This window comes from Fringilla coelebs (assembly GCF_963513975.1).
Source record: "Fringilla coelebs genome assembly, chromosome: 5".
NCBI lineage: Eukaryota > Metazoa > Chordata > Aves > Passeriformes > Fringillidae > Fringilla > Fringilla coelebs.
Genome location: NC_140033.1, coordinates 53,621,939 through 53,645,926, shown reverse-complemented (window position 1 = coordinate 53,645,926; position 23,988 = coordinate 53,621,939). Strand labels below are relative to the sequence as shown.

At 40.0% G+C, this 23,988-nt stretch overlaps 1 protein-coding gene across 3 annotated transcripts in view; it reads left to right on the top strand.

Annotated features, from left to right (window-relative positions):
* CHST11 (carbohydrate sulfotransferase 11) overlaps positions 1-23,988 on the top strand; it is a gene marked incomplete at both ends in the record, with an annotated part of 157,235 nt that overhangs the window by 56,485 nt on the left and 76,762 nt on the right. For 2 of the 3 annotated variants that reach the window (XM_084206320.1, XM_084206321.1), the window contains one exon: positions 10,944-11,035. In XM_084206320.1, the coding sequence (XP_084062446.1) occupies positions 10,944-11,035 (92 nt within the window). The remainder of the gene's footprint in view (positions 1-10,943; positions 11,036-23,988) is intronic. The other variant, XM_084206319.1, reaches the window with a different exon arrangement.

Below are 23,988 nucleotides of genomic sequence, written 5' to 3'. Positions count from 1 at the left end.
ACAGGCGATATGGGTATGAACAACACAAAAGTTAAATTGGCAAGTGAATGCATGTCAATTTGGCACACATATTACTGATTTAAAAAACTTTGAACAGTTTTTAAAAATAGCTGTAACTGGGAGGTCATCACTAAGGAGATACATTTCCCATGGGATCCCTGGGGGACCGGATTTTGGGCTGATGCTTGTTAAATATTCTAATTTATCATTCAGAACAAAACATACTCATTTATTGGTCAAATTTACAGAGGATGCAAAAGTTAGGGCAGTGGTAAATGGAGAGGAAGAGAACTGCAAATCAGTAATTCAGGATTGTGAATACCCAGTGACTTGGGTGGCAGCCTTGTTTTAGTCACCTTGCAGCACTGAATGCATAGAGGAATAAAATTTAGGTGATGCTTACTTAGTAGAGGACCCTTTTTTGTTGGAAGTGAGGTCTGGGAAGGGCTTGAGAGTGATGGTTCACCCACTGTCCTGCCTGCCGCCTGGCACACAGGGGAGCACATGAGGGTGGAGGACAGGGCCAGCAAGGGGTGGTGGCCCTTGCTCATCCTGTGAGTCCTGCCACAGCTTGTGCTGTGTGATGTGGGGCACCCTGGTGTCAGCAACCTGCAGTGTTAGCTTTGAGTGTGTTCAGAGGAAAGGAAGGCATGATTAGGTGCCTAGAAAACTTGTCACAGAATACAGGGAAGTTAGAAGGTGCCTTGATCATAAGTTGCATGCATAGAGGTGAGGAGACAGATGTACCACAAGATCAAGTGGCTGGGAGGTGTAGACAGATCACATCAACTTAGCAAACGGGTATGGTTGGGGAGGAAAATTTGACATCAAATCAGTTTCTCAAAGTGTATTTTCTGTTCCTGGCAAATTTAGAAACAAGATTAATTGTCTTTCTGGAGGGTGAACTATTGCTTAGTTGGGACTTATTTCAGGAAAAGCTTCTGAAAAGAGTGCTTTCCTTTGTTTTCTCTCCTGCTCTTTATATGCTTCTCTGCGTGAGACATCACAATGGCAAGAATAGCATTTGTTCCCTACAGAAGAACTTTTTGAGTCTATGGCTTTGTCGAGCATTTTGTTGCTTGTCTCCTTCAGAATTATATTGTCAGAGAGATCTTGGACTTCAGCACTAACAGAGTTTCTCAGTGCAGTTGGCAGGCTATTTTACTGAAAGCAAAGCTAATTATTAAATAGTGTTATTACCAGTAGAGGTCACATAGGTATCCAGTATTCTGGAGCCTTAGAAACTACGCACTTGAAGTGCTGTGTGATTCCTTCATTCCCATCTAATGGAGAGGAAAACTACTTGCATAGTGGCTTCATGCTATTTGTGCGTGTTGCTTTTATATGCATATAGCATATCCATATTATTTGGAGGAAGAGTCCCAGTCAATTTAAAATGTTTAGTCTATCTTATTTGTTAGTGATACCAGAATATGCATCTTTTACAACTGCTGCCTGTTCTGGTTCACCTTTGAATGCTCTCATTGGATGTAAAATCACAGAAAAATCATTCGTTGTTTACTCCTTTTTCCTCTGGGGTGTGCCTTCAGGAGGTGAAGTTGGTATGCTTGGCTCATCCACTTGTGTATGTGTGAGGCATGACTGCATTTCCTCACTGTAGAACAAAAGTCAGTCAAAAGGTTTTAATTAAAGTAATTGAAATGATGGGGGCAATGGAAGGAGACAGATGAAGGGAATAGGATCACATAAAGATAAGCAGGCACTGAGACCTCATGCATTTGCCATGCTGAATGGTTTTCTTGTGTTTTGAGAATTTTTCCTCAGAGAAAGACAGATCCAGACTGCTCAGTGCCTCACCCAGAGTGGGCTGGGCTCTATAATGGAAATACAGATTATGCTAATTGAGATGAAGTTTTATAGTGCTAATGTGTAGTTTACTCTTTTGTGTGGTGAAGTGCAGTCTGGCTCTGAGGGAGCTGACAATGTCCTATTCATATGAAAAATGTTGTGAAGGATCTGTGGTTTGGAGTATTTCAAAAGTGCCACATGAGGGGATTTGTACATCTGAAAGCAATATTGTCTGTGTACACTCATTGCTAATGGAGAGAGAAGCATGTGAAAGCAGCTTCCCAGCCTCCCTGTACAGATGTGTGGATCCTACTGGAAGAAGGAGGAGTGGTGGAGAATGTCTGTGGTCCAGGGGGGCCAGCATTGCTCTACAGACCTGGAGCTGTGCTGATCCCAGTCAGCTGAGACAATAAACAGCTGCTGGGAAAGTATAAGATCTTGCAGAGAAGCCCATTGCATCTCTGTGCCTTGGGATTACTTGGAGTTTAGAAGTATTAAACAAAATAAACTCTTGGAATAAGGCAGTAAGCCCAGCTGTGCATTAATTATTAGTTCGGACAACTTTCAAATCACAGAATCAGACCTTTGCTGTGATACTTTCTTCCTTTTAATATCAGCATTTGGCCTTCACATTGCCCAGGAAGATGCATCCTTAATTTGTGAGAGCTCATCTGCTTATCCAACAAACTGCAGTCATAATCCTCTTTGCCATAATGAATGACTGCTCTGGAAGCGATTACTGCAGGATTTGTACTGTCTTTTCTGTTTATTGAATTCTTTAGCGCTTCTTTTTTGTAAAGAAAATTGCTCATAAATCACAGTAAAGTATTAGGGGGCTGTGACTGCACTAAAATACTGGAGGCAGTGCTTCAGAGGTGGTAAATCTTGGTCTATCTGGACATGTTTCTTGGACAGGAATGACCTGAGTCCCTTGGCTTCTGTTTGTCAGGTCAGGTGTGCATATGTGTGTGAGCACTGCTTCTGCCTGAAGTTCAGATGCCACTTGTTTGAGCCTTTCATTGCTCCAGGTTAAAAAGACTGCTGCAGTCCTTATTTTGCAGACTCTATTTTCTATTCTGCTTCGCTTGTGAGAAGACTTGCTGTGCATTTCAGTATATCCATTGCAGATATGATTTTGTGTTTCATCTTCTGTGCACTTCTGTTGAAGAACAGTAAAGAAGCAGTAGCTCAAATAGACTGCAGCTGCAGCAGCTGTCGTTTTCATTTTGACGATAATATGCTTTTAAAGATAAATGCTTTTAAAATTACAGCTTTCTAAAGAAACCTTCCTCCTTTAAAGGTTTTTCTCTCCCTCTTTTTTTGTGAGCTCATAAATCATTTTTGTTAAGTAGACTGGTACTAACAGTGGAAGTAGTGGGAAATTTAGAAAAAGAAATCCAGCTTCTTATTTTTTTAGGACAATCTGCTTTTTTTCCCCTGGACCTACATTTACACAGTTTTCTTCTGAACTTACATCAGAGAGATGGGATATAACCAACTATCTACAAGCTTGAAAACTAGGTTGACAAGAAGACCAGAGAAGAAAATTTAGCTCTTTGCTATGAAGACAACCCAGCAGCAGATGTGCCTGCTGATGTTCTTACAGTGGGTATCTAGAAACTGGAAGAAGGCATATTTAGAAACCTGTAAGCCTCATTAGAAATATTCCTACCTTTCCAGATTATTGCAGTCTCATTTAGAAAAACATATGCCTGACTTGAAATGGAAAAGTAGGAAAAAGTGTAATGTTCAGGAAGAGTTAGAAAGAGTTTTTCTTTGCATTTGATGTACTGGATCCACAGTGTCCCTTCATGCAAATTCATAATGTGCGTGTTTGTTTGTGAAATACATATATTCTGAGTAATAATTTCTACGCTTCTAACTTCATTTGTAGAAAGTTGTGTTTGAGATGGAAAAAAAAAGGAAATAAAGAAATTCTTATGTTGATGTAGATGGCAAAATTTTTAAAATTTATTTATGAACACGTAGAAGTGCTTCAGTGAGAAAAGAAATATACTATTTTGATCAATATTTTGTGACCTCTGGCTTTGCTAATTGATGACATAAATTACAGCATTCTCAGAGGTGAGCAGACAGCTGAGATGGTCAGTGATCCATCCAGAATGGACCTGTGAAATACTGTGATGCCTCCAGATCTGCATTTCATGCTAGAGAAAACAAGGTTGTATCAGAAAAGTTTTGACCAAGTCTAATATAGTTTGTAGTTTACACCCACAGAAACTTGCAGTGTTTAAAAAAGCCTGTGTGTTTGAGATAAACGAAATAGAGCTCTCCTCATGGGAGTAGTAAAGCCTGTGGAAAAGTCTCTTGGTTTAGGTTTGTGGATAAGTTCTTGAGACTTCAAAAGAAATGCTGTATGTACTAACATTTTTTTTAAATTACTGGAAAAAAGTTTCTCATTGTTCATTAACAGGGGAGATGTTGGGCTAATTTATGCCACATGCAATGTCCGTAGGGTGACCAAGGATCTAAGTCTGCATAATTTCACCCAAGGATATTAACTTCCCCACTGTGCCCAATTAAATTCATCCCCATGCTAATCTGAGAACAAACAGGATAAAATACAAATTGTTTCTGGAAAACTGTGTAAAGCAAAAAGGAATTAAATATCTCTCGATTCTTGGGAGGGCATTTACAACTTTTGTAATTAGTGATTAGAGTCAAGAACAAATGTTGAGATGAATTTCCTTACTGTGCCAGGATTTATTTCACATAACCTCAACCATTTAGGATTGCTGGTCAGTGGAAAGGAGAGGAGCCACCTCAAGAGCCCCTTGGGGTGGCCCACCTCTGCAGGTGTGGCTCTCTGTTAATTGTAGGAGCTTAAATGAATAGTTTATAAAAATCTCACTTCCTAATATGAATGCAGAATGTAGCAACTATAGGTTTGGTGGGAGTTTTTAGGGTCTTTGCCTCTACTTTTCTGACCTGGGAAGTGAGGACTGTTACTTTTTCTGGTCTCTGGCTCCATATCTGGCAGCTTTCCTGCTCTTCTTGGCTATAATCATTTCACTAAGGTGTGATCTCTTCTTTCTTTTTTATCCTTTGCTTTTGTTGTGTCCATTTTTGTTTGTTTCTCAAGCTAAGTAAACCCTTGTTTCTGTAGTTACTGTCTGGTGTAAGGTAAAATCTGTTCTCCATTGATAAACAGAAGAATTGTCACATTCTCTGGGTTTAAGACTTTGGCATACTTATATATAATGCCTAATCTGATTTTGACTTTCTAAAAATAGATCTCTCAAGCTCCAGGAAGAGAACTGCAGTGTTGTCTTAAGAAATCAAAGGACGCCAGACAAGAGTTTAGTCATAAATCCTTGTACCTGTGGTCTTGAGATGAAGGACCAATAATTTAGTCTAAAATCCTGAGCTGAATGCAGCAAAGCACAAGGCCCCAGATGTCACAAGATGCTGCTATCAGTCCATTGATCTTTGTGAATCTCTGCTGAAGGATTAGTGTTCATAAATCATTGCCTGGAGAGCTATCTCGAAGTCTCCTTACTCAAGCTTTTGCATTCACGCCTCATGTTCCTGGTTGCTGATTTAAAATTAACCCTTTCATATCATTCTGTATCCTTAGCCTGATTACTCTGTAGAAGGGAGCACAGGAATTTTAATGACATTTGAAATGAGTTAGACTTCTTGTTGCTGAGTTTCCTGTTTTGCCTGTGGTTTAAACTTGGCTGGAGTCTTGCAGGGCAAACTGTTGTAAATCATTATGGAAGACTCGTTTTCCTGAAGCAGAACGAGCAGTTTACTAATCACAAGCTTGTTCAGCATGATTTTAGCTAACTGTCAGAAAGGTATGTGGACAAGATGTTTGAAATTGAACAATAAAAAACCAAAATCACTCCCAAACCTCTGAGGAACTCTGGGAAAAGGCTACTTCTTTGGGTCACTTACTTCAACTCTGCCCTGAGTGTTATCATGCTTCAAGAACATTGGCTATGCAAAATTGGATTGAACCTTGCTTGATTTGTATTTGGATATGACCAGCTTGCCTTGAGCATAATTCTTGCCAGTAGAGACAGAGCATTGTTTCATAATACCATTTACAGAAGAATGTTTGCAATTGGGCTATGGATGTCTCACTGTGGTTAAGGTGTTTGGTGTAGTACTGAAATATGTATTCCAATGCTTCATCTTATATACCAAATAGAAGTAATTTTCTGTGCAGCTTTGGGGTCGTAGCAGAAATCCATGCAAGAAAAACCATGTCCAAGGTCTTTAGCTGAAGAGCATCTCTCTGAACTTTCTGTATGGGTATAATTATATATTTTTGCTTTGACTTAAAAATTCAGGAAGTTTAAAGACAGTAGCTTGTGTAAACATGGTGAGAGATGGCAAAGGCGTAAGTAACCATTTTGGTGCTCTATCTTGCCTTGATCAATTTGCACTGATTTTTCTGTCTAGGTTGGGTAGGGAATGTTTAGGGGAACGGTTGGCCCTAACCCAGTGGGTTACAGCTCAAGCAAAATCTACTGTGTTACGTACCTGCTCTTTGCTGTCAAGAAAGCATTAACTCTAGCCTGAAATTAGGGGTGGTTGGGCAGGAGGAGAGCAATGCATTGGCTGGAGAGCAGTGTATTTCAGCCAAAAGAAGCAACCATTTTCAGCCTCTCATGCAGAAATCAGACCAAAAAGAGGAATATTTTGGGCTCGCTTCTTTTAAAAAAGAATAGGATCTGATCCTCAACTGGGGTGTCACCATACTGCTGCCAGTGCATACTGTTTCCTCCTCAGTGAGAAAACTTGTATCCCAATAGGAGGAATGAATTATGTAGGTCAGCTTTAAGCAATGCTGTATTAGGGAATTTTGTTCTTTGTGCTTTAGACCAGTGTAATGAAAAGTTAAATATTAATATGTTCTCAGAACTTTTCTCAAATATTTGTAATATGAGACTTAATTTAAGAGACAGTGAACAGAGGTAAAATTTTTACATTTGACTTTTGCTATCACGCCAGTAATTAGAGTAATCCAAGCAATGTAAATTAAATGTTGCAAATTAGGGAGGCAGTTGCTAGATAGCAGCCGGGTACCTTTTAATATACAGAAGCCTTGGAAACCAGAGCCTCAGACATCTATGAGATAGTAGATTGGTAGTGATAGAGATGGCTGCTGAATGCAGGCACCCATCCTTGAAATGCCACTTGTTTGTCTCTCTCAGTGCTGATGAAAGATGTGGCAGTTATTTTGTGTGTCTCTTCCAGCAAAGTCTCCTCTGGGACTTAATCCCACACAGACTTGTGAGAAATTGTTTGATTTGCCCTTCTGACACTTTGTGAGAAGGTGACCTTTTATGGCTGTCAGTCTTTAAAAATCTTGATTCCCATGATTTCTGCCTGACCCCCTTTCACTTTGTCTAGGTAATCGCAGTATTCACATTCATTTTAAGCCAGTAATCTCCCAATAGAAGTGCTACCATGTCCCCTTGTCTCAGGTTTTTATAGCTCCTGATAGGGAGAGGCAGAAATTGTATTTATGCAGCTTCTTATATTCAGTATTTTCTCCAGAGGTCTACAATTCTAGGATAGGGTCTTTGAAGGGTTACCAAGTGCATTAGAAATGCCTTCTTGCCAAGGAGAGGTGACAGATTAAGCCTGGCTCACATGTTTCCATGTGAATGATCTTCAGTGTTCTTGTCCTAAGTGCACTGTAACTCACAGGTCAAATTCCTGCTGTTGGTACTGGTGGATCTTAATGAAGTTTTCTGGAAGTTGGAGCTGTGCACAGATGCTCCTGTTCTGAGATGATTTAAGGCCTACACACTCCTCTGTATGTATGCATACACAGGTGATTGTTGTGTTGATAAGCAGGGCTGTTTATCTTCCTCTTTTGAGAAATTGAAATTTGGTGCCTAGATAGCATCCTCTACAAACCTACTTATAAGATTCATAACTAGTGGTTCCACACATATTTTAGCAAGATGGGCCAAGGCTGCATTTTTGACAAATCATTCCTTGGATGGAACAAATGTCTTGTTTTTACAGCTCTTGTATTTAAGTAGTAAACTCACGATAAATCCAGTTACTCACACTCCTGGCTAAATTCGGGGGATTCATGTTCTTGCTGCACTTGCAGTATTAGCACTACTCTTGAATCATTAAAGGCACTGAATGCTGTTGATCTTACACGTCTTTTACAACGTAGGCATTTCTAAATTTCTTTGTCATCGTCATCTGCTTCACACTGTTGGTGTGTGTGAATGTGCTCTTTTGAACGGTTCTCGGAGCCATACATATGCGGTACTTATCTTTAGATTATAATTAACCATAATTATGTACGGAGATCAGCCCAAGCCATAAAATGTAGATTTAGATATTTACTATGCTAATAAGATTTGGTGAGAATAAAGGGCTTGATTTTTTTAAGTTTCACTTCCACAACGGTGTGACAGATCCCAGGCAAAAGTGTTGTTAAAATTAGTAGAGCTGCAGTTGCCCTACATACTACAGGTCTTCTTACTGCAGATTGCTGTAGGTGAGGTTCAGGCCCAAAAGGTTTTGTCATTGGCATCATGAAGCACTGCCTCAGAGAAGCTGAGACAGTAGAAAACATGTTGTAGGAGCCCTGAGAAGTAAATGTGCCCACAGATGTGCCAGAAAGTGTTTTGAACTATATAAAAACATTCCTGATAGTTACTCACTTGAGGACAGTTGTACAAACAGTGCAGGTGGGATTTCTGCTGAGGGAAGGGGAGTATTCACCTTCATTTTGATGCTGCAGTAAAATTCCAGGCACAAGTACTTTCCAGGTGTGCACAGATGTGCTATGTACAGTTATACCAGGGAGTGCTGGCATCAATAAATAGGAAACCAAGTGCAGTGTTGCTATGCTTACCCCACGGTTTGATTCTAAAATCTTTATTGAAAAAAAAAAAACAACAAATTAAGTAACACTGGAAATGATAAAATAGGTCGAATCACCTCTATGATTAAAGCTCTACATTAGCATTTAGCTTTTGCCAGGGAGATAGCTTTTTCTACTGCCTATTAACATCTGAAAACAAACCTTTCATGTTGTGTAAATAATTTAATCTTTATTGCAGTTACTACTGCATATAAAGCGTTGATACCTGCTGGCTAAGTGAAGCAGGAAGGGATGGATCCACTTATGCACTGTACTATTTACTGTATTTAATGGAAATTAAAAGTGAAATAACAAGTTAGGGAACACCACACTAGAATTGTTGTTATTCTTCATTTTAGAACAAAGCATCAGTGTTGCAGGACCTTAGGTAATCACAGTCTAATGAGCTGGATACACTAAAGTTCCCTTCTCCCTTTCCCCCTGCTGTGGTGCTTTAATGTGCTTTGCCCTTGAGCAGAAGGCTTCATTTTGGAAAGGTTTCTTTATTGAGGAAGGGTCTACAAAATGATTTTGAAAGCTTCTCTGGACACAGTTCTGGTACAAGAGCATGGAGGGGGGATTAGGTGGACAGGAGCTCTGTAGTTAGAATGGCTGTTGGATGTCTCACATCCTCATTCCAAAATTTTCCTCCTAAAACCGTTTCCAGGCTTTGGAAGCTGATGTTTCTGTGAAACATTTTTTAAGTTTTATTTTTTTAAAACAAATTGTAAGTTATCTTTTAAAAAGACACATTAGCACAGCAATGGAGGAATTGCAATACTTGTCTGCATAACTAAAAATGCTCAGAATTTAATCAGGTGTTTAAATGTGTAAAATAAAATTATTGCCTCTAGTAACATTACTGTCCTAATTGTGAAGAAAATTGAGGCCAGTTTGTTTACTGAGTATGTCTGCCTCCTGCTACAAGACCTGTGGAATCTGTTTGCTTAGGAAAAAAGCAATCCAGCATGTTATTAGATAATTACCTCCTATTGAAAAATATCTATTGAGTGAGTGAAGGAATCAATTATGTTTCCAGATTGGACTGTATACGGTTTTCTGTGGTTTATATTACTTGATGTATCAATTATGATATTAGGCCTCAGTATTAAAACTTTACTGGACTGTGTTCTCTGACTTGGCTTGAAGCCCATGATAGCATGTCTGCAAGTGGTGCAGCTCATTGTTCTAGGACACTTCAATAGTTTCTAGTTACAAAATGTGGCAAGAGATGATAAAAGCATGCCTGACTTAGCTTAACATAATGTTCCCAGCAGGAACATATCTTTTTCCTATTTTTTTGGTTATGTCTTAATCAAATGTTGATGAGACAAATCTTCTCTTGCTGCGATGCTGGATGTGGGTGTCTGACAGCCTGATGCTCCTTCTTTATTTCCCAGGGAGAGCTGGGGGCAGGAGAGTGTGAGCAGAGGATGATGTGGGCCATGTGAGATAAGAAGCACAGCAAGCTCTTGTTTTCCTCCTGACTATAGAAGGTGGAGCTGAACGTCTTCTTACAGAGTTTTATGGCCACAGAGGTTGAACTTGAAGCTGATGGTCTGCATCCCTGCTGGGGCTCAGGCCAACAGCTCTCCTGAAAAATTTGTCATCCAAAATGCTGCTTGATCAGACCTTTGACAAAGCCTTTGGTTTGAAAGCCAGCTGGTCTTTAATGGTATAACACGGTGCACATTTTTCTGTCGATCAGTCAAATTTCCAGTTGTAATATGTAAAGCAAAATTGTGGCAAGAAGGGAAACGGTGTTTGATTGTATGTGTGTTGTGTACTGATTAGTATCTGTTCTAGGACAAACAGAAGAGTTAGACTGAAAGCTTTAAAATAATGCAATTTAATATGAGGTTCCTGTATACATTTGTGTTTAGGCAGAGAGATGCTCAGACATTGCCTCTCAGAGGCGCTGATTATGTGAATCCATCTGACTCCTTCCTTATGATCAGACAAGTAGGTGTCCGGCACTGCTGAAAATTATGTTGCTTTGGTCCCCATGCTTGAATTCTTGTGCACCAAAACTGAGAGTTGTTGCATAACAACTTTTATAAGGGAGCTTTTATTTTCAGTAACTTCCACAATAGATAAGGGATTTAGCTCTGAGACAATTTCTAGGGAAAGGAAAATCAGGAGTTAGGTAACAATACTGTCTAGAATCCTATGATCTGTCAGAAAATATTTTCTTGCTGTAAGTATTGCAATTGCTTTTTGCTAGCCAGTGTTGCTAACCTGTACTAATTTCAATTTCCTCTTGCAGTAATGCGTAGAAATCCATTCGGGATGGACATTTGCTGTCGGAAAGGATCCAGGAGTCCACTCCAGGAACTGTATAATCCCACCCAGGTGAGTGTCTTGTGGCTATAATTAAGCTTCCCAATCCAGCATACAAATGCAGTCTCTTTTGATGATATTTTGCTGTTTTCCTATTTACCTGCAGCAGCTGCCTTCATTTGGGAGAACTGATCCTGGAACCTGCAGGGTTTACTATAATATTCTACCATTTGCGTTAAAAGCCTGATCTTTAAAGGTTTTTAGTTGCAATGATGCACACTCCTCCAAAACCTTTTCTTAGGTATCCAAAAGTCTTAAAAGGATACCTAGATAGAAGCTGAGGCAATGTGTTGACATGGGCTGGCAGGGTGGGATGAGAGAATGTGACATGATCTACATGAGACAAGGAGTGCAGTAAGACTGTAAATTGCCATAATAGTACATGAATATCATTTATATGACTTTAAGATAGCCAGCTGCCTTTCTTGTCCTGGTCCATGGCTTGTATGGAGTCTAGACAAACAGTGTAGCTCATGTTCTTGCTTACACTGTGTGCTATTCAATACCTGACTGTCTTAATGAGAGCTCAGGACCTCAGAGCAATAACCTCAGTTACTGCTCTTGTGACAAGTAGCATAAAAAAACTACCTGAAAGTCATGCTCCTGTTTGCTCCTCTAGATCAATTTATTCCCTACATGTGGACTGAATTGGCCCTGTTCAGGGGAAGCATTTCCTGTTGGCAGCTGAGAGGAAGTGCTGCCATTGAGAGAAAATGCCAGCTGACTATTAAACATATTTATTAAAGTTTAACAACTGCCTATTATATATTTATCCATCAATGAATAGATTGAGTTTTATTAAATTGGCTATTAGGGAGAGTGACTATCCCAGTAAATCTAACTTGTTAGATTTAACAAGGCAATAAATATTTTAAGTATTATTTGATTATGAAGAGACTCACTATATAGTGTGCAATACAGAGTCTGAGGGATTTAAAGTATTTACATAAAGAATTGACAGGAACCCAAAAATATGTGATATCGGTTATGAAACGCAGTAAAGCTCCATTTGCTTGTTAATGTTGTTTTTATGAACACAGGCTGACTTTCTAATTCAATTCGAATTCTGGGCATGGCTGGGAAGATAAGTTTGTCATACTGTTATACCGCCCTTTATTGACCATTATGGGAATCAACATTGCATAAATGGGAAGCACATGCAGAAGCCCTGAAGAGGAACAATCCGGTGCTGTAAAGGAAAACTATTAGTATTTGCAGGTCAAATTTAAAGACTCTTTGCAGATGTTCAAGAGGAGCAGGTAAGGGAGAAGAGACAAGGCTGAGTAATTAGTCTCTCTGGGGTCTGCTGTGTGTCAGTCAAGACCTTTTGCCCTTTAACATTATTAAAGGCCAAGCTGTAGGAAAGATACATTCCTATCCAGTGAAGGGTCATAATCCCAGAGCTCTTGCAAACTTGGACAACTGATAAGATTTCCTGAGCTTCCTGAAGCAGGGGACACAGCTGGCAGCTCGTTCTTTTCTGTGTACCCTGACCAAATGAACCATTAGCATCCCTTTCTAGGCTCACCTGTGAGGCAGCCAATGTCAATGTTTTGGGGAGTGCAGCAGTTCTGGCAGCTGATGTTGAACTAAAGATGTTTATTATTATTGATGTTCAGAAGTGTTTCCATCAGCTTGCTGATGCCCATTTTTATGAAGCTTTTAATTTTTGTTTCTTTTTTGTTGTTGTTGTTGTTGGTTTTTTTTTTTGTTTTTTTTTTTTTTTTTTGTTTTTTTTTTTTTTTTTTTTTTGTTGTTGTTGTTGTTTTGTCTTTAGTTGGTGCTTGATTTTTTTGGAAGGGGCTTTGCATGCTGCCCTCAGTACCAGAGGGACAGACAAATGAGTGTATGCAATCTGGGAAAACAGTAACAAAAAAATGCAGTGAGTAGAGGTTGCCAGAGGAGACAACAGGTTGGAGATGACACCTAGAATGCTTCATCAGATATATGGTTCATCTTTTTTTTTTCCCATTTGTGCCCAAAGAGACTTCTGTCTCACCTTTCTTAAGGTGGCAGATTAGAGACTCTTGTATATTTTCACAGGAGGGTGCTTGTTCCTTAAGAGTTCACCTGTTCTTGCAAGGATGGAGGTCAGATCTCTCATGTTTTCTTGCTGAAGCAGTTGCAATCAGCCTTTTGTAAAGTCAGCTCAGAAGTCAAATATATAATAAATATGCAAGAAGACAAGGCCAGGCTGAGTGGAAGCTCTACTGGAAGGTGTCCCTGCTCATGGCAGTTGGAACAAGATGATCTTTGAGGTTGTTTCCAGCCCAAACAAATCTTTGATTCTACAAAGACATTTTTGGCCAAAATCTGTCTTACTAAGTGATTAAAACAGATCTTTAACTTCTGACTATCAGAACCTTTTGGGCTCCTGATGTTGTGAATCCATGTTTCTCTCCTGGATGCCAATGGCTGTGTATGCCATCACAGAAACTCTCTGGCACTCAGCTTAGCTGCCTCAGAGAGCAGCTGAGCTGATTGAGCAGATATTTGTAGTTCCAAGTAATATGTGTAATTTGAACACCAAACTTAGGCCACTGAAAGATGCCTTGAAGTTAGGTGTAGCTGTGATTTTTTAAAGGGTAGGAAACTTTAAATTTGAATGTATTAAGGGCCCGTTCTGCCTTGTGTTCTGTGTGCTCCTGGCTGTTCCCTGCCTGGGAGATGAGAGTTTGGTCATTGATTGAAATAGGTGTCAGATAGGGTCAATACTCACTGGATTTCGGTTGCTATAATTTAACATGAGTCAGTTTTTTCTACTCATGTTTAATATCAAGTTGCACTGGCCTCATAAAACCAGATGGAGACAGGTTGATTTCCACCACCTGAGAGTTTGACTGTGGTTATGTGGCTGACATATAACAGCCTCTCTGATCCTGGCCTGTTGTTTCCTTCTATGGAGTTACTTGAGTTGTTTGCAGATTCCATCATTTGTATCTTAAGTCTTTTTTTGGCCTTGTGAATGATTGTGAAAAGGAAAGAGAAAGGAAAGGGAAAAAGAAGAGAAGGAAAAAATAAAAAATAATAACAGTAAAAAAAAAAAGGCAGGAGGAAAGATTGGTCTTCAGGAAATTTAAATGTAGCAATGATTTGAAGGTGACTGAATGGGTAATTTGGTGGTTAGTAGGAGCTGAATGTTAGGATTGTAGTCGGATTTTCAGAGGGTTAATCATAATTGTTCCTATGTTGAGTGGAGAAAGAGACGACAAGTGGGTAGAGATAGAACTTGAATTAGGACTTGAGAAAGTGTCCATGACAAAGACCATGTAGGATTTATGCCTTAGCTGGGTGTCTGGCCTTGTGATTATTGTAAAAGTAAGAATAACACATTTGCTCTTTTGCTTGTGGTAATAAAGCAGAAAATGGGAAGTGCATTTGCCTGTGGACAAAAGATTTCTTTTCTAGGGCTTTCACTGCAAGATTTTTCATGAGCACTAATATACCATGAGGGAAAGAAAAGTCAATATGACCAAACTGGATTTACACTGAGTAAGTGGATTTCCAGGCTGTGGTCTCCTCATCCACAGCAGGCGATGTGCAGCACGTCTGAGACCTTACTATCTGTTGTTTTGCCTTTCCTTTTTAGGTGGAGGTTGAGTACTAAGCTGCAGAGATACCAGTGGCAAATTTTGAGGGCTGAAATGGATTGTTTATTTAATGAGTTTATTTAAAAGCCACATAATTATAAATGGAAAGAGAAAGAGGATTCAATCACACAATAAATGGCGGAGGAGAGAATCTAGGTGTAAATGAACACAGATGAAGGGCCCTGCAGGAATGTGACACAAGCTCGCAATTTATCGGGTAGATTTTGTGGGGTTTTTATCACATATGAAACCCCGGGAATTTAATGATGTGGGGAAACAAATACTTGCAAGACATATTCTTAGAAGACAACATATACAACTGTGTCTTGTAATTGACATGGCTTTGTATAGCTCTGCTGCTCCAAGAATAACAGATAATTGTGGGTCAGCCCGTGAGCTGGAGTCACCAGAAGTTCAGAACTGGGTAACACTGCTCACACTTACATGGTTAACATTGATCTGTTTGGTACAGAGGGTGTGCTACTGAATTACAAGAAGTTTCAAACCAAAACAGAAATGTTAGAGGAATGGGAAATAATTGCATCTTTAAGGTTAGATTTTTGTGTTCTAGTTGTCCAGATTGACATTTAATTCTCATTAAATGCAAGTAGCACCATTGCTTAGTCTAGCTGTCTAGACTTCTGAGAGGAACACAGAAGAGATGAAGTTCCGTATCCATCAGGATCCAAATCCAAGGATGAGTTTGTTTTACTTTCTAGTTTGACATTGACATTGCATAACTTTAATTCATTAATCAACCTGATTGTTTTGCTAAAGGTCTTGCTGTTTGTCAATTTTTTGTCGAGGAGAGATATTTCTAGGTGTCTGCTTTTGGTGTAGGTGGAGCCAGGTCTAGTAATTTGCTAAAACTGGTGAGTCAGAACTGTAGACAACCTCTTTGTTGCCTTTGCATTATGAAATTGTATTGAATTGGTCATTCCAAAATGACCCATTTGTTTTATTCTATTTTTCTGTTCCCCCTTCTCTCCTTCCCACCAGGAGAAGGGAAGTAAGTGAACTGTTGCCTTGCAGACAGTGTTTATACATCCTCAGTCTCTTCAGGCCACAAATGCTGCTTTTTGGGAGCTGCCCTGTGATTATCTGTGGCTTAGACTGCCTGGATAGCACCAGCAAATCTCAGCCTAGTTCAGCCCACATTGCCCACCTGGGTTGTAGTTTGCTATCTTCAATTGATTTCCACTCCCTAGGATGACTCTGGGGGCTGTACCCATTCTGGACAGAGGTTGTGGTGAGCTTTGTGGTCTGAGCTCTGTGTACACATCAATCCACAGCACTTTGTATCACAGGTTGCAGTACTAAGGACCTGGTATTTCTGTCCTTGGTGCGCCTGAGGCTCTGAGCACTGTGCAGTTTGTTTCAGTGTGCTCTGGCTCCTCATTCTCAGGAACACAGCAGCCAAAGAGCAGGTCATTGAATAGGATGAGAGGTCCAGTTCACCTGGTGATTTCTCTTCAGCAGCAAGTGACCAGACTACAAGAAAGATAAAAAACTCATGATACTCTTCCAGAGCACAACCTGTGGGTCATGAGCATCCTGAGCCAGACTTGTGTTTTTGTCAGCTATATCATGCAAGAAAAGCCTGAGATGATTGACAATTACTATATCAGTCAGAAAGGGGAGAAAAAAAAGTAGATCTCTAGACTTACTTGCCAATTCCAGTAAGACAAGAAAATTACACCAGCACTGTGCACCAGTGCTATCCATTATTTTTTCTCCAGTTTTCATGTAGATGTGTTCTGGGTTTCAGATTTCTTCCCTGAGACAGCCATATAGCTGTCCTGGGAAGTGAACTTTTGAATATGAGAAATAGTGCCATTTATCTAAAGTATATTAGAAGTTATTGATGCTTTGCAACTGAGTAATAAATACGTATGTGTCCTTATCGAGGGCAAGAAGTGGCCCAAAAGTTCTACCAGTACTGAAAACATACGTTGTGTGGTTGATGCTGATATTTGTAGGCAAATCTGTGCAGATTATAACAGCATGGTAAGTGCAGCTCATAATCACAGCATTTGATTGATCAGAAGTTAAAAACTCCCTAATGGGAAAGGTACAGCATGGAGACATAAGGAAGAACAGTTGATGTGCAATGCCAAATTTTAGGTGCCTACTTCTGTTGGTAAACAACTTCATATGTAATTAGCCTCATTTGCTGCAGCAAAATGCCTGCTGATGAAAGAGGAGATAATTGATTTACTCTGTGGATGACTTCTTATGCAGAGACATTACTTACTGTCATGCTTGAAAGTCACAAAAAGTGGCTGGCCTGGAATAAATATTACATTAACCTTAGCAGAAAAATTGTGCTAGTGAGAATGCTTTGTTATTAATTACTGATTACAAACGATAAGAGCTGGCTTTAGATGCTGAGGAAATGACTTGGGGAGGGGAAGGTTTCAGGTATGGTGTGCTTCATAGATCATTCACTGTGACATGATGGATACCTTTTTAAGTTAAGAGGAATTAATCAGAAAAGTATGTACATTAACTACCAGCACTCAAGGCTAGAATTATCCACAGGACATGCTCATTCAAGTTCCTGCAGTGCATTGGGGTAAATTTTTGGGCACCTGTGTTTAATAAAAGGCTCATTACCTGCATGAAATGAAAGAAAATAGTGTTACTCAAAGTAGCTCAGATTTCCCAGATAGAAAAAAAAATTAATTTCTCCAGTCCTCAATTTGTATTTTATTCTTTTGAGAGCATGTGAGTTTTACTATAAAAGATTTTGGGAGGCATAAAAGTATGAGAGGAAAGGTTTAATAATACAAGAGATGTGGCCAAAACCAAAAGGGTTTTATGTGGTGGAGGTGAAAGAGGATATCACAGCTTTTCAAAATTATCTGTATGTGTGGGCTCTCTGATAGACAAGCTCTTGGACAGGTGGGTGGAGAGAAGACCTGGACTCCAGCACTCCGACATGGTGCCATTCAGTCGCTTTTTGTGATTGTCACCAAATCAGACCACTGAAGATCTGAACCATGTTAGTTCAGTCAAAAGTTTGCTCTGAAATCAGTAATATTCAGACTGGACGCCTCGCCTGCTTCTTTCTCTGCACAAAGTTCCTCATTTTTCCTCCCCAGTTTTAAGTTTTGGACATGAAAAACGGGGTAATCCTACTTCAGGAGGCAGGGGGATATGGCAGCTTGGAGGAAGCAAAGGGCAGTGGGAAGATGTCTGTAATGAGCACAGATTCCAGCTCCTGGTCCCTGCAGAGCAGTGTCTCCTTTCTGTCTATGCTCCAAGCATGTGAAACCATCCAAGTGCTCCAGCGGCATGGGCTAAGTTGCTGTATCCCAGTGTTTACAGGCTTGTCCTTGTGAACTGTAGTCTCTCTTGCTTGTTTCTGGTGCTAGTAGTTTTGGGGCAGCTTTCTCAGCTGTGTGAAGGAAGGCAGCTCTGTTTGGTTAAACACCTGCCTTCTTTTTCCTGTGTTGGGTATTTTTCTTTTTTTAGTAGAAGAGGTTTCTTAACTGCAGCAGAGTTGATGTCCACTTGTGACAGGGCCAGATGATCTCTTTAAATCCTGAGAGCCCAGCTGTAACCTCTCTCTCCCCTGCGGGACTGTAATGTATCCCAATAGATGTAACTACAAAAATCAGAGAATACAGACATACAGTCTTTCTACTGGTACTTGTAATTTTTATTTACTTTAATTTTAAGGTGGGACAAAAGAAATTGGTAAATTTGCAATTAGTTTCAAGAGATTAGATTCCACAAGTTCCATTTTTGCAGACTTAACTCTATCTGATGAAGGACCTCAAGTTGTATAAAATGGTCTGTAATATCAATTGATATTTTATGTAATGTCAGTATGTACTATTAATTCACTATTTTCACCTATTTTCACTTAATTCACATATTAATTAACCTCAATAATGTAATGAGCTGCACCTTACCAAAGCTTTCTTCAGTTAAAGTACAATAATCTTCTTATCTGTTTATGCAGAGAAATTCAGGAATGTTTCTCTGTGAATGCTACAGACATAGCAAGATTAACCTAGCATACTGCCTTTTGAAAGATGTGGCTGCAGGAGCCAGTGTGCCTGTTTGGATTCCTACACAAAGGAAATTCATGGTACTGTAGAGTTTTTGTACAAGTGTGTAAATCATCAAATCAAGCACAGATTGTTTAAGGACACTTTCTAACTAAGTTTTCATTTAGTTGAAGTTTGTGGGGAAGTGTAAGGTAGGTCAAGCCAGGTGCTGCCATCCAATCCATACTTAGTGCACTACAAGAGGTGGCTTCCCCTGGAGCGAGTCTGCTCTCCATGGTGTTACGGACAGAGCTGAGCAGAAAGGTCACCTGGAAACTACAGAATTTGTGGGTGGCTGAAAGCAGTTGTTTGAGCTGCATTCTTCCAGTTGTGGTAGGTGGTGAACACTTGGATTGGCTCAGAGTTAATCTCACAGCGGGGTGTGTGTGTGTGGACAATGATGGATTTGAGATGATGCAGCTGTGCATCCCAGACTGGGCAGGTCATGTATCCAGGTGACACAGTGCAGACAGTGTCTTCAGTCTCTCCTGTTCATGCTGTCATGTGTTCTGAAACTAAACAGAAGAAATGAGCACAATTTCAGTCTGGTCGGCTCTGCATTAAGCCTCTGTCAAGATAATCTGAGGATATAATAGAATAACGGCCACGGCTGATTTAAGACCTTTTGTGCTTGTCTGTTGATCTAGTAAAACAAGGAGGAAATTCTGCCTTGCCCTGACAGTCTTGTTTGGTGACATCAAACCCCTGTGACAGCAGTAATTAACAATTCACTGAATCCAGAGTACAGACTGGAGGGTCCTGGGCTATTCTTGCCAGTGTTCAGGGTGCTCTCACAGAACTGGGGTCTGAATCTCTGCAAACGGGGATTTGTGCCCCATGCATGGGAAACACCCATGCTGCTGGTTGTTGGAGTCATCCTTACATTTATTTGTTTAATTATTAGACTGAAAGATTGGTTGTTTCAGTAATCATCATCTGGGCAGCCACACTTAAACTGCTTTTATTCACTAGCTTTCAGACCTTGCTTCTTACTCATATGGAGCAGGTGTGGAAAGAAAAGTAAGAAAAAAGCATTTTTACAAGGCAATACGTATACAGCATTTGAAAGCAACAAAAAAAGTGTTTATATTGTGTATGTCTCCTTTTCCTCTAAAAATAACATAGTATCTATCACGCTAAGGCCACTCAAGGAGGTCATTCTTGGTTTATTTACCTGTTACAGTTGTATATTCTAGTGTGGATGGGATCTTGTGTTTGAACCATCCCTATGTTCATGAGGCAATGGCAAAATGTGGGGGGCAGAATGAAAACAAAATTTTATTTCCTTCACAGTGATTCTTTTGTGCAGTTGCTTTGGAGGGAGGAATAGCTTTTTATTCCAGGTTTTCCAGCATGCTATTAGCGTAGATGTTTCTATCAGTTTATAAACTTGGGATAAAAGTGAAACTTGATCTATTGAAAATTGAAGGCAAGGCTCCTAAGGTCTAAAGAGGCCAAACTTCGAGTTGAAAGATCTCATCCAGGGGATCAGAAAGGAGCTATATTTGTGTGTATGTGTGTATTTTTTAATCTGTCTTTTCATCATTCCACCCATTCTATTGCACTAGAAAATACTGAAGGTCTTATGCCAAAAAGATTTCCTTTTTTTTTTCTGCCCTGCTAGTGACATAATAAATACAGCCAAACCAAAGAGAGTTAGAAAATTTACAGTGCACTGAAATTGATGTGTATTTCTGGTGCCTGGAAAATCCAGGAAGGAGTCTTCCTTTCTTTTCAACCTTAAATCACATCTGAACAGTATTCTGAGTGTTGTCCAGCGCTGTGCTAAAAGCAAAACATTACATCCAAATCTTAAAAGAACAGTAAAAAATCACAACATCCCCACAGTCAGATCACCAGGCTGCACAACAAATTAGCAACCTCTGTAGCTATCAAATTCCTGCCTTAATATAAATCTTTTCTCCATGTAAATGTGGGCTGTGTCTTAGATAATTTTAGACAAGCATCTGGGAATTAGTAAGAGGAAGTGAATATTAATTCAATTAGAGGACAGAAGATAGTTATAAATTATCAAATCGACAGCCAAATTTATTAAAAAATTTAACAAAGATTTATTAGATCAATAACAAAGTAGAATTTCGAAAAGCCACCATAGCCAAGGTAGCGTCAATTCCTGAATTTGGCACTGGGTGAACCTGGATCCAACTGACAGAGTGCCAGCGTCTCCCCGGTGGTTCACACTGACTGCTTCATGCAGCCAGTTTATATCCCATATATTCTGCCTGAGGCAGAAATGACAGAAGGTTCTTTGTGTCCCTTCACACGTAGAGCTGGGACCATGTAGATACAAAAGCCAGTCCAGGTGTCCGGATGGCTGTCTGGGCCTCTTCGGAATAGCCTTCTCTCACATGTAACAGAGTGGTGCTGGTGCTCGAGTTGGTAGATGCACTCTCCTCCAGGTGCAAGTTCTCCAGAACCGCTTCCCAGACATTCCTGGGAAGTCGACACTCATGATCCGAGAAGGTTTCATTCTTAAGTTAACGGACTTGATATTATCCTAAGGATGTCCGGAAACTAATTGAAGAGAAATAAGACTCTGCTCCCAGCCAGGGTGGTCAAAGACATAAGTGGATTTTACAATATTTTATACACATACATAGCATGAATTAACTCTAATATATATTACAAGATGAACGTACAAGCTGGCATGGGGAACTGACATCGGGAGTCCAAGTAACAAAGACATCTCTATAGCTAGGAGAGAACAGTTTCATCTGTTCAAGTCTGACTTGGCTTTTGCCTTGCATATATTTTACTTATGAAATAGTGGTTGAAGGAGTTGTATTTACATAGCAATATAGTTAGTGTCATGTTTTGTGAACTGAGCCTGGCTGACAATACATGGATGAAAGATCTGGAGAGCAGATGCATAGTGGTAGCTTTCAGATCATTTTGATACATTAAATATTCATAAAAAGCTTGGCTGAAGGAGAAAAACTTTACTTGAACCAGTAAGGAAAAGCTGAAATCACTGGTACTTCTCCAGAAGTGTAACATTTTACCTAATATAAATTGAATAAAGGCTCCTTTGGGGAAGGTGAGATATGCAATATTAGGCACTGTTTTCTTTTCTGCAAGAGATTGTTGTGCCAGTGACATCTCTCTATAAAGTAATAGCCAAAAGTCACGATTCTGAGCACAGGAGAGGTTTTTTGTTCTTTAATTTCCATTACTTTGGACCTAAAAAAGCATATCCATGCACTTTCTTATTCTTAAATGCCATGTATTTACAGCCTGGAAACAAATCCTTTCACACTGCATTTTCCAGGCAGGAGCGCACTGTCACTATGGGAGTAAGCCCTGGATCTATAGGCTTTTCTCACCCTTCTATGGCACTCTCATTTGTGCATCATTTTCTGCTAATCTGAGTCCTTATCTGAAGAACATCGGCACTCTGCTCAGCTCCCTGCCTGATGCACAGTCAGGAATCTGCAGAGATGCTTTTGTCTCTGTCCCTGCACAGTTTCTAGCTCAAGTAGGGCTTGGACTCTGGCCGGAACTCAGGGGTTCTGGGATAATGCTAAAAATGAATCCAGTGTTCCTGTACAGATGCGTGGTTGTGTGTATTTGGTAGGAAATGTCACAGCACAGACAGCTCTGCACTGACAGAGTGATGGAGGAGCACAGCACACACAGTGAGCTTGTCCAGCTCCCAAACAGCCTCGTGGGGCTCAGTTACTCTGGGCAGGGTGCCTCACTGGAGGGATAGGAATAATCCTGCTGCTTTCTCTGCAGCTGCTTTCATCTTCTTCATATAACGTAAAATTGGGGTAATAAACTGTTGCTGAATTTGCAGCTGTGTGCAGGGGGGTAAGGTTGTCTTCTTGCCAAGACTTACTTCTCTGTTCTTTCCCTTCCTTCCTGCCATTTCCTCCAGCCCTGAAGTCTCCTTCTCACTGCAGTCCTTCTCAGACTTCAGCTCTTCTCGGTCTCCCTCTCCCATTCCTATTTTTTATCTTACAAAAATGAGTATATTTTTAAAATTAATTACTGTGCCGGTTTATGGTCTTGGCTTTGTCAGAAAGTGGTGGAGCCACACAGTGAAAGAATGACTTGGAGACACTTTTCCCTCTGAAAATTGCACTATTGTTTACTTGTTTATTTTAGGCAACTAGAGCAAAAGCAAACCAGGTAAAAGAAAAATTTTATCTGTTTGGTGGTAGAAGTAACATGAAAGTGTGTCACCAAAGTAATGACAGGCCAAGTGTTTATGAAAATGGAAGGAGCTAGAAAACAAGTAGTGCAAGACCTATGGTTTCACCTCCAAGGACCACTAAAGTAGTCATGGGACACTGAGATGTGAATGCATTGAAGGGGTTTGTTTTCACAAGGGTTGTAAGAGATCTCTCCCTGATCCTGCTTACAATCCCTCAATCACACAGCCACTGATCTGTCACAGGAAAATTGGTGGAATCTTCAAGCATCACCTTTGTGCCTTGCACGCAGTATCATGTGCTGGTCCTCTTTGAGAGACCCACTTCAATTTTCACTTGGGCTGTTAAGTGAGTTACTATATAAAATATTGACACGGAAGGAAGAAAACTGCCTTTTTACCCAAGTGTAAATGATCTTGAAACAAAATACGTGGGATAAAAGAATAATTTCTTAGGCAGGTTTAATGAATAATTTATTTTTGCTTCTCGTGACATTATCAGTGTAATTAAATCTGTGGCTAAAGAAGTAAGACAGAAGGTATCATCTGCTAAGACACTCTTTATCCCACCACTGGCAAAGTACTGTCATCTGTTATTACAGGCTCTTCTGCAGTTGTGTGGGTTCAAGATCTGTTGTGTCACTAACAAGTTGCTCTTGTGTAAGTACCAACATGGTAAAAATCCATGTATTCAATATGATATCTGCATCCAAAAATAACCTAAATAAGCTTCCTTCCCTGCTAAAGCTGCTCCTCCTTTGGAAGCTGTACATTGAAATGATTCTTGCTTTGTGCAGGGTATGTAGATATCGGTGTGTGTTTCCAGTAGACCTTTCACAGAACTATGGGTGGTCACTAACTTGGGTCATTCACCAGGCCGTACCAGATGGTTGCTGTTGTGATTTCTTTTGCTCTGTTAAAAGCACATTGACAAATCAGGCCTGAGGAATAACAACAGGGGATAGGAAGTAGTAGCATAGGATGTAGTCTGAATGCAACTTGGCTTGGCCAGTGCGTATATCTTTAGAAAACATACTTATATGGGACTGTGGTATGTTCACATGGGTTCTGTCTTGGAGAAATGGGGCATGGAGGGTAATTGCAGAGGCAAAACAAGGATAAAACTAAAGGCAAGGACTCAGTCTGCAG